This window comes from Procambarus clarkii, chromosome 1 (genome assembly GCF_040958095.1).
Source record: "Procambarus clarkii isolate CNS0578487 chromosome 1, FALCON_Pclarkii_2.0, whole genome shotgun sequence".
Taxonomy (NCBI): domain Eukaryota; kingdom Metazoa; phylum Arthropoda; class Malacostraca; order Decapoda; family Cambaridae; genus Procambarus; species Procambarus clarkii.
In genome coordinates this window covers 34,988,404-35,003,727 of record NC_091150.1, presented here as the reverse complement: position 1 = coordinate 35,003,727, position 15,324 = coordinate 34,988,404, and the positions used below count along the sequence as shown (strand labels likewise).

Sequence of the window (15,324 nt, the reverse complement as noted above, 5' to 3'; positions counted from 1 at the left end):
ATCAATTCAGACTATCGACTTAGACTACTGGTACTGTTGGATTTGGTTAGCTTTTCTGACTGTTGTATCCACCTGTTGCGCAACGTTTAATGAGTGGTGGATTTTGGCTCCCAGGTCCTTTTCTTCATCAATCTGTTGTAATGCTATTAATTTGGTAGTTGTGGCGAGGGTTGTTATGCCCCACATTCATGGCCTTGCATTTGTAGATATTAAACAGCAGGTGGCTGCAGGTAATGAATCCCCCCAATGGTGAACATTCCAATTGTAAACTATGTGAACAAGAGCTGGGACATACTGTCCAGCACTATATCTGTGATTGCCCTGTTATATATGACTTCAGACCTAATGGTATGAGGCACTTTGAGCTCTGTAATTACTTCATACACTCAGGAATATTGGAAGATATTCTTGTGCTGTACCCAGATTTTGCTAGTGGAGGGGAACAGATCAGCCTTACATTTTATGTTCTCACCTGATTTTTAGTCATAGTTGATTTGTTTTTGTATTAAGGCAGGCATTATCTCCCCTAATTCCATGTATGGCTAACCATCCTGTGAGATGGGAAAAAGAGTTGAACCTATAGCTAGTTCTTGATCTACAAGTGCCTTTACAATTCGTTATTGAAGAAGCTGTCTCCCAATCAATTTGGTGACAATTTTCTGGCAAATGAACAAAGCATTAGACAATTGGCCAACATTCATGTTGGTCTCCGAATGTTGGCCTCCGAATGTTGGTCTCCGAATGTTGGTCTCCGAATGTTGGTCTCCGAATGCATGATAGAGCTGATAAGTTAGCTAAAGAATCTGCCTTTAAAGGAGCCGTTGAGTGTAACCTTGGATTGTCAATGAGCAATCTGAGAGCAGCAGTACACCGAGAACTTCAACAAGATCTTGTAGATCTGAGGCAAAGTGATATCGACACCAGTAATTTCATCTATCATCATACTATCATGCAAGAGGAGCCACACATCTATGGTTCATCCAATAAAATCAGCAGACTTCTAGATGTTACTACTGCTCGGCTTAGACTCGAGACAAGTATCTCTGGGAATTCTCATTATCTGCTGATGTAAACCTGACCAAATGTAAACTGTGTCAACAAAATTATTCGCAGACCCTCCGTCACTATGTGATGGAGTGCGAAAAGATACGTGAGTTTAGAGACAATTCTATAACCCATGTTCCAGAGATGTGTAAATATTTCATTCAAAATGATCTGCTACCAGAAATTTTAGCCAAATATCCCCAGTTTGCTAACTGTAGGTAGTAACTAAGTGATTGTAACCTATCCACCGCTGCCCACTGGATGGGGGGGCGGTGTGCAGGACAAACATATCAATTGTGACACTAGCTCTCCACATATGTCAGTTGCTTAATTTAGAAACTGTACTTGTGGTCGATCTCGAACCCATTGTTGATGTGATGACTTATACTGAATTTTGAAACTAGCTCATCAAGATTGTAACTTGTTTATCTAAATGAATTATAGGGTTCAGTCCCTGAGCCCATTATGTGCCTCTGTAACCCTTTTCACTACTGACCACAATATGGGTATGGGGTGCATAATAAATGAACTAAACTAAAAAAAACTTACTCTGGTTATGTGCCTGATTGATCGACTAATATTAAGCTAGTTCTAGTGATATATATACATGAGTTACCTGATTCACCTGAGGGCCACTAACTCTAGTGGCCTCGACGAGGACAGGAAGCCGGCGACGTGTTGAAGGTCCTCCCATCCTTTGCCTTAATGATATTTTCCAGTTAGATTATAAAAGTTAACACAGTTTTGGCAAAATATTATAAGCATATATGTTACCACTTAGTTACTAGTGTGGACAATTGGGGGACTTTTGACAAACCGGCGGCTTCCTGTATTCGTCGAGGCCACTAGAGTGTTAGTGGCCCTCAGGTAAATTCAAGTAACGCTATGCGTGTTATTGGCTTTACAAGAATGTAAAAACATTAAAGCTATGTACTCTCATAAACCTAATGTACTTTCTTAAATAAATAAATATTCAAGCATAAAAGAGAACCCCCTTTCATTCAAGCACGTTTTCTCTAATCTTTTCAAAGAAAACGTGTAAGTTTATACACAGACCACACGGGTGAGACTGAATTACTGGCTCAGCTCCGCGCACTCACACACAGAATCAGCTGCTGATACTGTTAGTGACAACTTGTCACTAACGCATTGAAGAATAGCGGAGGAGTAATTTTCTGATTCAATTTCAGCTCTTCAAGCACTTAAAACCCAACATTCAAAATAGATACCGGCTTAGTGGACAGCGCTCGGGGTTCGTAGTCCTGAGGGGTCTGGGTTCGATCCCCGGCGGAGGCGGAAACAAATGGGCAGAATTTCCTTCATTCTGATGCGCCTGTTCACCTAGCAAATAGGTATCTGGGAGTTAGAAAGCTGCTATAGGGCTGCTTCCTGAGGGGTGTGTAAGTGTGAAAATTAGGATTAAGGACTTGCCCGAAACGCGATGCGTGCTAGTGGCTATACAAGAATGTAAGAATTCTTGTATATATATATATATATATATATATATATATATATATATATATATATATATATATATATATATATATATATATATATATATATATATATATATATATATATATTATTAAATATGACCGAAAAAGTAAGATTAATAATTCTAACACGAATTTTCTCAATCTTTCGTACATTACGCTTCACTGTTGGAGGTAAATCAAAAATCACTTCTCCAAAATTCATTTTTATTTCTAGTCTGACGCGACACGGGCGCGTTTCGTAAAACTTATTACATTTTCAAAGACTTCACAAATACACAACTGATTAGAACTTGCGTTTCCCTGATTTTATATCTACATTTGAGTGAGGTGGGAAGGGTGATGTGGCATTACATTTGAGTGAGGTGGGAAGGGTGATGTGGCATTACATTTGAGTGAGGTGGGAAGGGTGATGTGGCATTAACACAAGACAGAACACTAGGGGATATTAATAGGGTATTAAAAGTATCAACACAAGACAGAACAGAAACAATGGGTATTGAATAGAAGTGTTTGTAGAAAGCCTATTGGTCCATATTTCTTGATGCTTCTATATTGGAGCGGAGTCTTGAGGTGGGTAGAATATAGTTGTGCAATAATTGGCTGTTGATTGCTGGTGTTGACTTCTTGACATCAAGATTCTACCCACCTCAAGACTCCGCTCCAATATAGAAGCATCAAGAAATATGGACCAATAGGCTTTCTACAAACACTTCTATTCAATACCCATTGTTTCTGTTCTGTCTTGTGTTGATACTTTTAATACCCTATTAATATCCCCTAGTGTTCTGTCTTGTGTTAATGCCACATCACCCTTCCCACCTCACTCAAATGTAATGCCACATCACCCTTCCCACCTCACTCAAATGTAGATATAAAATCAGGGAAACGCAAGTTCTAATCAGTTGTGTATTTGTGAAGTCTTTGAAAATGTAATAAGTTTTACGAAACGCGCCCGTGTCGCGTCAGACTAGAAATAAAAATGAATTTTGGAGAAGTGATTTTTGATTTACCTCCAACAGTGAAGCGTAATGTACGAAAGATTGAGAAAATTCGTGTTAGAATTATTAATCTTACTTTTTCGGTCATATTTAATAATATATGTCTACAGGAAAGACTGCTACCAAAATATACTAATATATATATATATATATATATACTGCTAAACCACAAGTAAGAGATAAACACACATCAGGGACCAACCCCTGCAAGTGACTCGAACCCAGAAAGCACAGGTGTTCGCGCACATGAGCATAACTGGTACTCTGACTACTACACCACGCAGACCCTACAAAAGGAACCCTGCATTGATAGCGCTTTCCCCTTTCGAGCGCTGCTCGAAACGCTTTGCGTCATAGTGGCTTTAGGCATTGTATGTACTAGCTCAATCTATAAATCCATCAATGTTTGTTTCACACCTTGTATGTATGTACTTTACCTGAATAAACATTTGAATTTGAATTTGATAATTCCCTTCCCCCTACATAGGTGTTGTCCAGCGTGATGCGACAGACAAGGCAGCTAAAGCTGCATGTGATAAGCCTGAAATTGAGTTCGATTCCAATCTCTTGTAAAAGCCACAGTATTTCAAGAAATTAGAAGATCAGTTACCTGAGTTTATCTGAGAGCCTCTAACACTAGTAGTCTCGACGAGGACAGGGAGTTGGCGGCTTGTCGAAGGTCCCCCCCATTTGCCTTGATCTTTTCCAGCTGTACTTTAAAAGTTAACAGAGTTTAGGCATTTACGGCATAGAAAGGGGGGGGGGAAGCTATAATTAAGCAAAAATCGGAAGGGAAATAAGCACGGAAAGGGACTCACTGTCACTTCAAGACGATCTAAATAAGGTTTTGAAATGGTTAAGAGATTGGCAGATGCAGTTTAATGCTGATAAATGTAAGATTTTGAGGCTGGGTAGTGATGATAGAGTTACAAGATACGAACTAGATGGTGTTGAGATTGCGAAGTCGGCTTGCGAGAGGGATCTGGGAGTTATGATTAGTAAAAATTAAAAAAAATCAATGCCTAAATGTTCGTAATATGGCAAATAGGACACTGGGATTTATTAATCGAATCGTTAATAACAGAACACCTGGTATTGTTCATCAGCTATATATCTTGAATTTGAATTTTGAATCTTGTTCTGGTTAGGCCCCATTTAGATCATGCAGTTCAGTTTTGGTCGCCGTACTATGGAATGGATATAAATTCACTTGAATGTGTCAAGGGGATATTAATAGAGAATACCCTATTAATATCCCCTTGGTTATGTCCATTCATCCACTTGTAAACCTCTATCATGTCACCTGTAACTCTCGCCTTTCCGGTGAATGCAATTTAAGTTTTGTTAATCACTCTTCCTATGACAGGTTTCTAATCTGGGGAATTAACTTTGTCATCCTACTCTGGATACGTTCAATTTTACAATCAAATGTTTATCAGGTATACATACTGTGCTGTACCCAGATTTTTCTAGTGCAGGCTAATAGATTAGCTTCGCATTTCATGTTCCCTCTTGATTCCATATATGTGGACTCCATGTATATGGATTCCATGTATACATACACTCCATGTTCAAGTTCACTCCATGTATGTATGACTAACCATCCCGTGAGATGGGGATATTAGATGAACTTATAGCTAGGTTTCGATCTACACTTTGGAATCTTTCATATAGAATAGGGTAGCAGCACATTGCTGTGTATACCTAAGCTTGTTAACAAAAAAAGAAGAATAACAGTATATATATATAGCTACGAACTTAAGATTACCAATAAGCAGAAAAATAGGGTTATTTAATTAACCCAAAAATATATAAAGTATTTCAAGACATACAGTTCCTCATAATTATTTCTTTAATATTAAAGTTATGTTTAATTTATGAAAGTGACATAAATTTATATATTAGTTTCTTGTATATAAAATAATTTCCAAATTTGTTAAAAATAAGAATATTTTTACAAGACTGTGGCATGCAGGGGTCGGCGAAGAGGAACGTGAAGCAGTTTGTAAACATGGCAGACGAGGTGGTGAGGCGGCGTGAGCTGCGTAGGAGAAAGATATTAGAGAATGCTGAGGAGAGGAAGAGGAAAATATTTGGTAGCAGTGCCACGGCTAATGATGCCACGCTTACCAACCAAGTGCAAAGTAAGGCAATCTCCCCTCCTGTCAATAGTCTGTAGTCGACAATATATAGCCCAAGAAACTATTCGTTTTAACCATTTTCTTTTTTAGTTACTGACATACTTAGTTATTCTTGTCGCGGATCTTTAGCCAGATGCCTTTATATTTAGTTCTTGGTAAGGTTGCCAAAGTATTCATAGCCATAATTTGCAACCCTTTGCTATAAGAAGTTTTATTTGCTCATTTATCCATATCTCGCCTATGTTATCTGCGTGGGGGATCTACACCCTTAATTACCTCCTACTGCTATTTCTCAACATAAATCATAATTAGAACAATAACAAACATCCCTCTCAAGTTTATATCTTTAAAATTGAACTGTACTGCCAATCCTGATCTTAAGCAAATCAAATCAAATGTTTATTCAGGTAGAAGTACACACAGTACAAACAAGATGAGTCAGAAACATAATGTTGGATTTCTAGATAGAGCTAGTACATACAAAGCCTAAAGCCACTAATACGCATAGCGTTTTGGGCAACCTAGAGGGTCTTTTTAGAGGGAAAGCCTCTTCCTAGACCTTCCACTAGGAAGGTCTTCCTAGAGGGCTGTAATAGAACCCACGGTCGGCCGAGCGGACAGCATGCTGGACTTGTGATCCTGTGGTCCTGGGTTCGATCCCAGGCGCCGGCGAGAAACAATGGGCAGAGTTTCTTTCACCCTATGCCCCTGTTACCTAGCAGTAAATATGTACCTGGGTGTTAGTCAGCTGTCACGGGCTGCTTCTTGGGGGTGGAGGCCTGGTTGAGGACCGGGCCGCGGGGACACTAAAGCCCCGAAATCATCTCCAGATAACGGTCACCACACGAGAAATAATACCTTTTTTTTTTTCTAGAGTGAGGCTCAACCAAGGAAGAAATGCTGTGCAAATAAAGGGTCCCAAATTGTGAAATGATCTTCTAAATGTAATTAAAAGCTGTTCATCTCTCAACTAGTTTAAAAGAGAGACTATGAAATATTTATTTAATATTATATAACTAATTTCACTCACATTACCTCACCGAAAGAAGATTTTTTGTCTTACTGTTATCTTAAATTCTATTTACTAAAATTATATGCTTTTCTTCATTGTCATCTAATTAGTAATTGTACCTATTTTTGTAAAATTGCTTACTCAAGCCATATATGTTATCTTACATCGTGTTTATTTTTAAGTGTTTACCCAATTAAACCTTTCAATTTTACTAGTTTACACTGTATTATATAGTAGCTTTACAAGAACACACCTTTCTATTTACTTGCTGTAATTAATGTTAAAAATACTTCTGTACTGTTGCCAGAACTACAGATTCCATAATGTAATAGTCTACAGCTGTCATCATCAAGTATCACTTTTATATTGTATCACTTGTTGTATTTCATGAAAATTCTCACATATGTTAGCTTACTTCTCTTTTAGTATTGTTTACCCCATTACACCTATAAATAATTTTTAATTTAAATTCTGAATTTCACCCAAAATGCTCTATACTGTACTGTAGTAGTGGCTTCATTTTTGTGTAGCCCCAGTACCTACACTTGTCCCTCCAGCTGATGTTTTTCTTTTGCACATTCTTAGGAATAAAAGTATTATTATAATTATTTATGCACAAAGAAATCACATTAACGTGATGTATCGATGAGAAAATCAATAGGAGCCGTGAGGATGATTCGAACCTATGTGCTGGGTACCCCAAGCAAATGCCTTAGGCCACTACACCACGACATGGTCAAAAGCAAGCAACCTGGGATTCAACTGAATCATCTAGGGGTCCTGAGGCCCAAAGTCAAATGTAATTTGGAAGAAGTTTATTTTGAGAGGCCAGATATTTTTCTTTGCAGTCTATGTTTTCATATGATGCACTGTAGATCATTTACTGTAGACAAAGATTTATGGAAAAGTGGGAAATGATAATGATGTTGAAGCCTTGCAAAGCGATCTACATGAATGCCACAAATGGTCAGATGACTGGCAAATGCTTTTTAATATTGACAAATACAAGACCCTTCATGTGGGATATAACAACCTACACCACAACTACTAAATTAATAACATTACATTACAGCAGATTGATGAGGAAAAGGACCTAGGAGTCAAAATCCACCACAATGAAAGTTGCACAGCAGGTAGGGACAGCAGTCAAAAAACCTAAACAAACACTTGGAATAATCAAGCGTATCTTTGACCTTAAGGAAAAGAAGGTAGTGATTCAATTATATAAATTTCTGGTGCTTTGGATTACGTGGATTACTGTATCCAAGCACGGAGATCTCATCTTTAGGAGGACATAGTTGCTCCAGTGAAAGTGCAACATCGCGCAACAAAAATTATTCCAGAGATATCAGAAACGGTTGAGGGCCACAGGGCTATCATCACTGCAAACCAGGCATGACAGGCGGATCTCATTGAAACTTAAAATACCGAACAATTTTGAGGATATTGATCTGAAAAATTTCTTCATAAAGGTCAGATGTAACACAAGCAAGGAGCAACGGTTTCAAGCTCAACGAGCTACAATGTAGGACTGAGAATAGGAGATACTTTTTAACCCACAGGGTTATAAACTAATGGAACTGCCTATCTGCCATAGCCATAAATACCAAAACTCTGTTACTTTTAAAGTACAGCTAGAAATGATTATAAAGGCAAATGGGGGGGGGGGGGGGGACCTTTAGCAAGCCGCCAGCTTCCTGATCTCATTGAGACCACTAGTGTTAGTGGCTCAACTCTGGTATTTAAATACAGATTTGTCTAACGTGGCATGCATAGCAAGCTTTAATGTTTTTGCATTACCTACTGCTGCCCTCTGACTTTGAACAATGAACTTCCCAATATTTTTCTGCCTCATTATATCAGATATATCAGACTGTAAGTTCACTGATGTTGAGTTTTTGAGTGAGTCTGGTGACAGAGTAGCTATTTTCGGCCTTCTTTATCAGGTAAATTTTATGTTAAAAAAATCAATAAATTCTTTGATTAGAATGTGAGCCAGTTACGAATTCTTTAGAGCTTGGTTCATTCTGCCAAGTCCCACGGTTTTTTGCCCTTTTGACTGAATACCAACAAATGAGCCAATTGTAGTGCGAGCCTCTAGACACCTCGTGTTTACACCTAGGTCATTTTACAGTTAAGGATCATACCGCCGGATCACTTTAATTTATCTGTCTACTAGAAAGCTGTAGTTCAGTAGATATACATAATTTGTAATGTTGCACCTCATGTATGAACTGAATCTGCTTGCTATTGCCTTACATTCAAGTAAAGGTTTTAAAGTTTAACCTTAACAGATGCCTAAATTCTCTATTTGCCTACATACCTACATTCGCTATTTTCATTTGCCTACATACCTAAAATTTTCATTTTAGCACACTACCCTTCAAAGGAAGTTTTGAAGAGGAACAAAGCACTGCAGATATACAGTAAATGGTTTTCCATTGGCAGAGACACAAAGCCTGTAAGGCTTATCTTAACCCCTAGACCAACTACTGACCTTCCCCTGAATACAACCCACAGTATTTGCTTAACTTCCAGGGACTGTACCTACTGGTATATCATGCTAGGTGAACAGAAGCATCAGTTTAGAGTAAACATTCCCTAACATCTTTGTCCTGCTATGGAAATTGAACTAGGAACCTTCTGGTTGTGAGAAACTGTGCTGACCACTGAGTTACAAGTACAGGAGGGTTCATGTTAAAACTGTAAACAACCTGTTTAATTATACAGTATAAGGTAAAGTTACTGAACCTTGTCCAATTGATAAAGTACTGCACAGTAATGTATTATGGTATGTATTAGCCTCCATTCTTTAAACACTGCTGCACAACATTACTATTCAGTACTGTACAGTATTTCATTGCGTCAACAACATGTATTACTTGGTACCCAAGGTGCCAAAGAGTACCATTTTATTACCTCTTTTGAATCTTTTTGAGAGTATGTAACATATCTTCAACAAGCAGTGATTTGGTTGTTTATACACATCTTTAGATTTTGAAACATTGTGGTTCTTCTTTTGACAAAAAGTTTCTTAGATGACTAACGGTACAGTACTATACGTTGTTTTAATACTTGTGTAGTGTTTGGTTTTCAATGTTATTTTCATAATTTACACTGATTCTGGTAAAATTAAGGGACAAGGGTTTAAGCATATGAAAATGTTTTTGTGAGTACATTTGTGTACCGCTCTAGGCTATCTAAATCGTGTTTCATTACAGAGCCAGATGGTCTTGGGTTATCAGCACCACACACACTCCTAGCACCTGATCCTCTGAGTGAAGAAGAGTTGGATAGCAGTCCAACATTTAATGTCAGCAGTTCTACAATCAACACTGATCTATACAGTGATGCAAGCAATATTGGTATCAGGAAAGAGTGCATTAATGTTACCCAGTCAAGCCTTGCTAATTCTAGTAGAATTCAAAATGGTTCTGTACCTGACTTAAATGAACAACTAATAAATTTCAATAGGTTAATGACAGCTAATGGTGGCATCAGTTCCAATACTGCACATAGCAGGGTAATTCAGGAAGACGTCCAGCTTATTGCCTCCGTTGAGACACACAAGTCCTCTGTCATACTTGTTGGAATTGCCTTATTAGTGTGCTCTCTGTTTTACTTCAATTATGGCTACATTATGTTCAATAGCATTTCAGCTCCATTTATACTATTGGAAGCTCTACTCCTATGGCGTCAAAGGAATGCTATTGAAGCCAGCTCTAGAGGTGGAGCTGGTTTCTTGGGGATTGCTCTTATGTTGTGTGGAGTCCAGCAGACTACAATTACTGTATATGCTCATTTAATTACTATTGTTAAGTGTTTCTTTGAAGATTTTGCTATGTATATATTGACTGTTGTGCTATGGTGCACTGTGATTGGGATACCAGGATTAGTGCAGTCAGATTCTTTGGGATTTTCCCATCGAATCCAACCAGAGGATAACATTCCTAATGCAGATATGTATAATTATGAGGAACATTTTTAGCACTAAGTCAGCGACTATCCACTGTGCCAATTTCAGTACTGTATATATTCTTTCTGCTTTTTTCAGTTAATACTTACTTTCTGATTATTCAAATTATATAGATTATTACCAACTTACCTTCAAAGTGTCATATAAATTAATTTCAAATTGAAAAATTGAAGGAATCATTTTTTTTTAATAAATGAATATTCCTACTTTCTCTTTTGTTTAATATTTACATGATTGCTCAACTGAAGATTTAGTTTTTACATAATGGCAAATTAAATGATTGTACAATCTAATAAGTTATTATTTTTTTTTTAACTAAGAACAGAAAACAATTTGAACAGCTTTGTCATGGGAGTTGCTGACATTCCTTCCCTCCACCTTATTATCTTATAGAATTAGTGAATACTACCGCTAATTCAGATTTACTTTCTTGTTTACTTCACCAGTGAGGTTACCATGTGGTGGTTCCAAGGATCAATGTCCCTGCAGCCTTTGTTATTCTTTTATATAAATTAACCCAGTGTGGAATCATTGGTCAACATTGACTTGAATGGAAAATTGTGACGCAAATCGAATTTCAAGATTTCGAGCCATAAGCATATATCAGGGAGCCATGGTGATGCCACCAAGACCTTGAACATTTATAAGCATTTTGAATATTAAAATTTATTTTGTTTAATGGTTGTGTGTGTAGTGTGTGTAATTGCTGTACTTAAGTTATGCTTAGTGTGATTCTTGAGAACATAATTAGGTGAGCATGACATTTGCATGCAACATTGCGAGCTGTGTATGTATGCATGGGTAAACATTTTTAACGCGCAGAAAGGAATTTCCTGAGTTAGAGCTTACTTAGCAGTTTGATCAAGCATTATTCTCAATATTATGAGTCAAATTGCAGTGCTCGGCAATAAAACTGTACATTAGGATGATAATGTATCATTATTTAAATTTCCTCACAGCTTGGATGTCAATGGTTTTTCCTCTCCACTCAATATGGGCCACTCAACATCACTTTCAACATAAATAAGTTCATTGATCAATGTTAAGTTAAACTACTGGAACTAGTTTACTGCTTTATGTCTTTTTAAACTATCACCCACTTATGTTCCTTTATTTTATTTTGTAAAATGGAAATAACAGTGATAGTAACAAATCAAATTGCTGGATATTAGAACTCCAGCTGAAGCTATAAGAGCCTTAGACCAAAACCTTGTTATATAAAAGGTGTTAATATTGAGCTTAATTAAGAAAGGGAATATTGATTAGTAAAATGCTAAGTGGTAATGGCATGGTATTTCTAATATGTCAAGTCATAATTGTTTGGAAATTTGCTTCCTTTCCTTTTCTTTCCATTTTAAAGGAAATGCTTTTTAAAATGCAGCAGAATAGTTATGATTCAGTTACAAAAATAAGGATTAATTTTAAAGTTACAGCTGGATTTTTAATTTTGAAAATAATTGCATATTTGTGGCTAAGTTCTGAATATTGAGCATAAGTATTTTGGCTCAGTTGTCAAGATTAGTTGGTATTAATTAACCTGTTAATCATGGCTCATTTTATAATGCTGGCACCAAGCCTTAAAACTTGAACCGAGATGAGGTTTTCTTCGTGGCATCAGTTACTTGATATGCAATGCTTGTACCCAACTTTCAAGACATTCTTCACAAAGTATTTTAAATAAAGGACTGCAAATTTTGTTTTCTAGAGGTTTTGTATTTAAGATTGTTTCTCTTAACCCTTGCACTGCTCTGTCCGTTATTTGTAATTACCTCATGTGTACAAATAGCCCCAAGTGATATTTTCCCATTTGATTTGTTAACTTTTTTTTTTTTTTATGCGCATATGATGTATTACATTTAAATAGCTGAACAGTCCAGGGGTTAAATTTTAAGGATAAATATGCTTCTGTCTTACTTTTTCCACAATATATTTAATTTTTGTGTAAGTACAATATACTGCTCATGTCACTGCTGTGCTGTAATATCTGCTCGTGTCACTAATATGCTACAATATAAACTGCTCGTGTCACTAATGTTCTAGCACAGGCAGCTTGAAAATAAACATATTCCACAAGATTACTTAATGCAGTATAGGGGTTTTATAACCCAATTCACTCAGGAAGGTCTCGTCCAGTAGTGGATTGGTAAAGGCTGGAATATTATTGCGTATTTGTATAAATAACATTGTACAGTAAACCCCTAAATGTTTGGTAATTTACCATTGGCCAATTTTAATTTTTTTTTAGCAAAGCACGGTACATAAAACTGTTATCAGTGAGATAAATGGGACCTTCTCACAGTTTTGCTATTTGTCCAAATGTTATGCATAAAAAATGCAATAAAAATAAATACAAAATAATAATTTTTTAAGATGCCTTCCTTCTGACACCAAAATATGCATTGGGAAACAGCTCTGGCTAGGCTGCATATCGGCGATATGTGCTTAACTCGTAGGCACATAATGGACCAACACCCTGCTTCTTTGTCTCTGAAATGCAATGTCCCACTTACCATTGTGGGCCTCATCTCATAAAATGTCCTGATTTTCTAGGTGATCGTAGGTCCTGCTTTCCCAGCATCCCTTTTGAGTCGTATATCTGTAGATAAGATCCTTGGTGAATCAATATCTTTGACATTGCGTATCTTGTCTTTTTGCTCTAGTATTGGCATCCCGAATAATATTTAGGACCTTTAGAATATCCCATGACATGGACGGTGATAAATAATCTTCCAGCTTGGTGTCTTATTTTGATAATTACTTTTGCAAACATTGTTCCTAGGGAACTACCAACAGTGCAGTGGCCAAGTGTAAATAAGATTGTTTCAGACATTCATGTTTAAATGCTTGTCTCTGTAAGTAATTACTGTATCAAAGAAGGCACCAAACCGGGAAGGCTATGTAGCACTACTTGTCTGTTAGATCAGTTTATTTAAATCCTGTATCACTTGTATATATATACAGTATATATTTTTTTTTTTTTTTTTACATTTTTCTGAAGTTTATAAAAGACCAGTATCAACATTTTTTCCCCCATCATAATCATTCCTCCATTTCACACTTTCATTTGGTGGAACATTTGCTTGGAGAAGTTCAAAGAACAATATTTGAACCCTTTACTAGTTGGTTAATCTTAACCAATTTTACTGTTATTTGCTTATACTGCACTAAAGACGTACTCAGTTGTGCTTGGGACTCTTCACCCCCATCCCTCTCCACGTCTCCCTTATCTGTCATACATCCTTTCCTATCCCCTCTCTCTCTTCCCTTTTCTGACCCCTACCCCTCTCCCCCAACATCCAATATATAATAATACATAACAGTATACTATACAACACAAAAAAATTTTTTGTATGGTATGTTTTAACACAATGTAGAAGTGGCAATATTTACCCAAGTGCCACTATCTCTAGTGGTCTCAATGAGGATAGAGGGGTGTCAAAGATACCCCCTCCCCATTTGTCCTGATGATTTTCATCAAACTAGATTTTGAAATTCAGCAGTGTTTAGGCATGTATGGCTTCAGGTTGGAATTTCCAAGGGAGTATAATCCTATGGGTGAAAAAGCAGCTGTTTTCTGTCCTGCATTGTGGCTTGTTAAGCTTGAAACCATTGCTCCTTGTTTGTGTTACATCTGACCCTTTGAAGAAGTGGTCTGGATCAATATCCTCCAAACTGTTCAGTATTTTAAAAGTTTCAATGAGATCAGCCGTCTTGTCTGGTTTGCAGTGGAAGTTCGCTGTGGCCCTCAACTGTTTCTGGTATGAGAGTCGACTTAGTTCAGGAATGATTTTTGTTGCCCGGTGCTGAACTCTCCAAAGCAGGTATGTCCTTTTGAAGATGTCTCCATGCTTGGAATCAATAATCCAAGTTGGGGGTGCACCAGAGATTTGTGCAACTGTATAAATACCTTCTTTTCCTTGAAAAAATTTGTCTATTCAAATGTCCTTGAATAGACAAAGTTTTGTCTGTCTATTCCTATGGTTTAATTTGCTTTTTTACTGCCACTTTCAGTGATTGGTGGATTCTGAATTCAAGATCCTTTTCTTCATCAATTTGCTGCAAGGTAATGTTATTGGTTTGGTAGGTGTGATGCAGTTGTTATGCCTCACATCCAAGGACTTGCATTTTTCAATATTGAAGAGCATTTGCCAGTACAAACTTATGATCATTCCTTCCAGCGGTCGACACCGAAGACATATTCATAAATTTTAATTAACATGCTGTTCATTCATAAGAATTACTGAAATATAAATTATTGTTAGTAGGCATCATCAGTCTTAGGAGACTATCGGTTGTTGGTCTGGAGTGGCGTCTCCAGAGCGCAAAGCCAGGGTAGGTTGATACAGAGAAGCTGTTACCCAAGCAGCAGGTCCTTCCCCTCTCCACGGCGCCGAAAGTCTCCAATGGAAAGGCAAACGCCAATACGATTGGTTTCAGTGCCGTCGCAGGAACTGTCAGCTTGGGGCTCCAGCTCCGGAGTTTACCTCGAAGTTGTTGAAAGAGGCACAGGGACTCCAAACTCAGAGACCGCCATGGTCAGGGCCGGTGAAGAACCACCCCATCAAGGGCAAGAACGACCTCAGCCTAATGAAGCAGAGCCTGGGCCGCATGAGACCCAGGAGGTGGACATCCCAGTCCTGCACCTATGGGTTCCAGA

General features: G+C 37.5%; 1 protein-coding gene across 1 annotated transcript; it reads left to right on the top strand.

Moving 5' to 3' along the window:
• Positions 1-5,513: 5,513 nt before the first annotated feature.
• LOC123766182 (uncharacterized) lies at positions 5,514-13,028 on the top strand. Its single transcript, XM_045755165.2, has 2 exons — positions 5,514-5,682; positions 9,913-13,028. The coding sequence occupies exons 1-2, from the start codon at positions 5,550-5,552 to the stop codon at positions 10,677-10,679; spliced, it is 900 nt and encodes a 299-aa protein (XP_045611121.1). The 5' UTR covers positions 5,514-5,549; the 3' UTR covers positions 10,680-13,028.
• The last annotated feature ends 2,296 nt before the right edge of the window (positions 13,029-15,324 follow it).

Excerpts from the sequence above, each read along its gene's own strand:
- LOC123766182 (XM_045755165.2), top strand. The coding sequence starts at position 5,550 with ATGGCAGACGAGGTGGTGAGGCGGCGTGAGCTGCGTAGGAGAAAGATA. Across the intron at positions 5,683-9,912 it reads GCTTACCAACCAAGTGCAAA|AGCCAGATGGTCTTGGGTTA; the intron begins GTAAGGCAATCT and ends GTTTCATTACAG.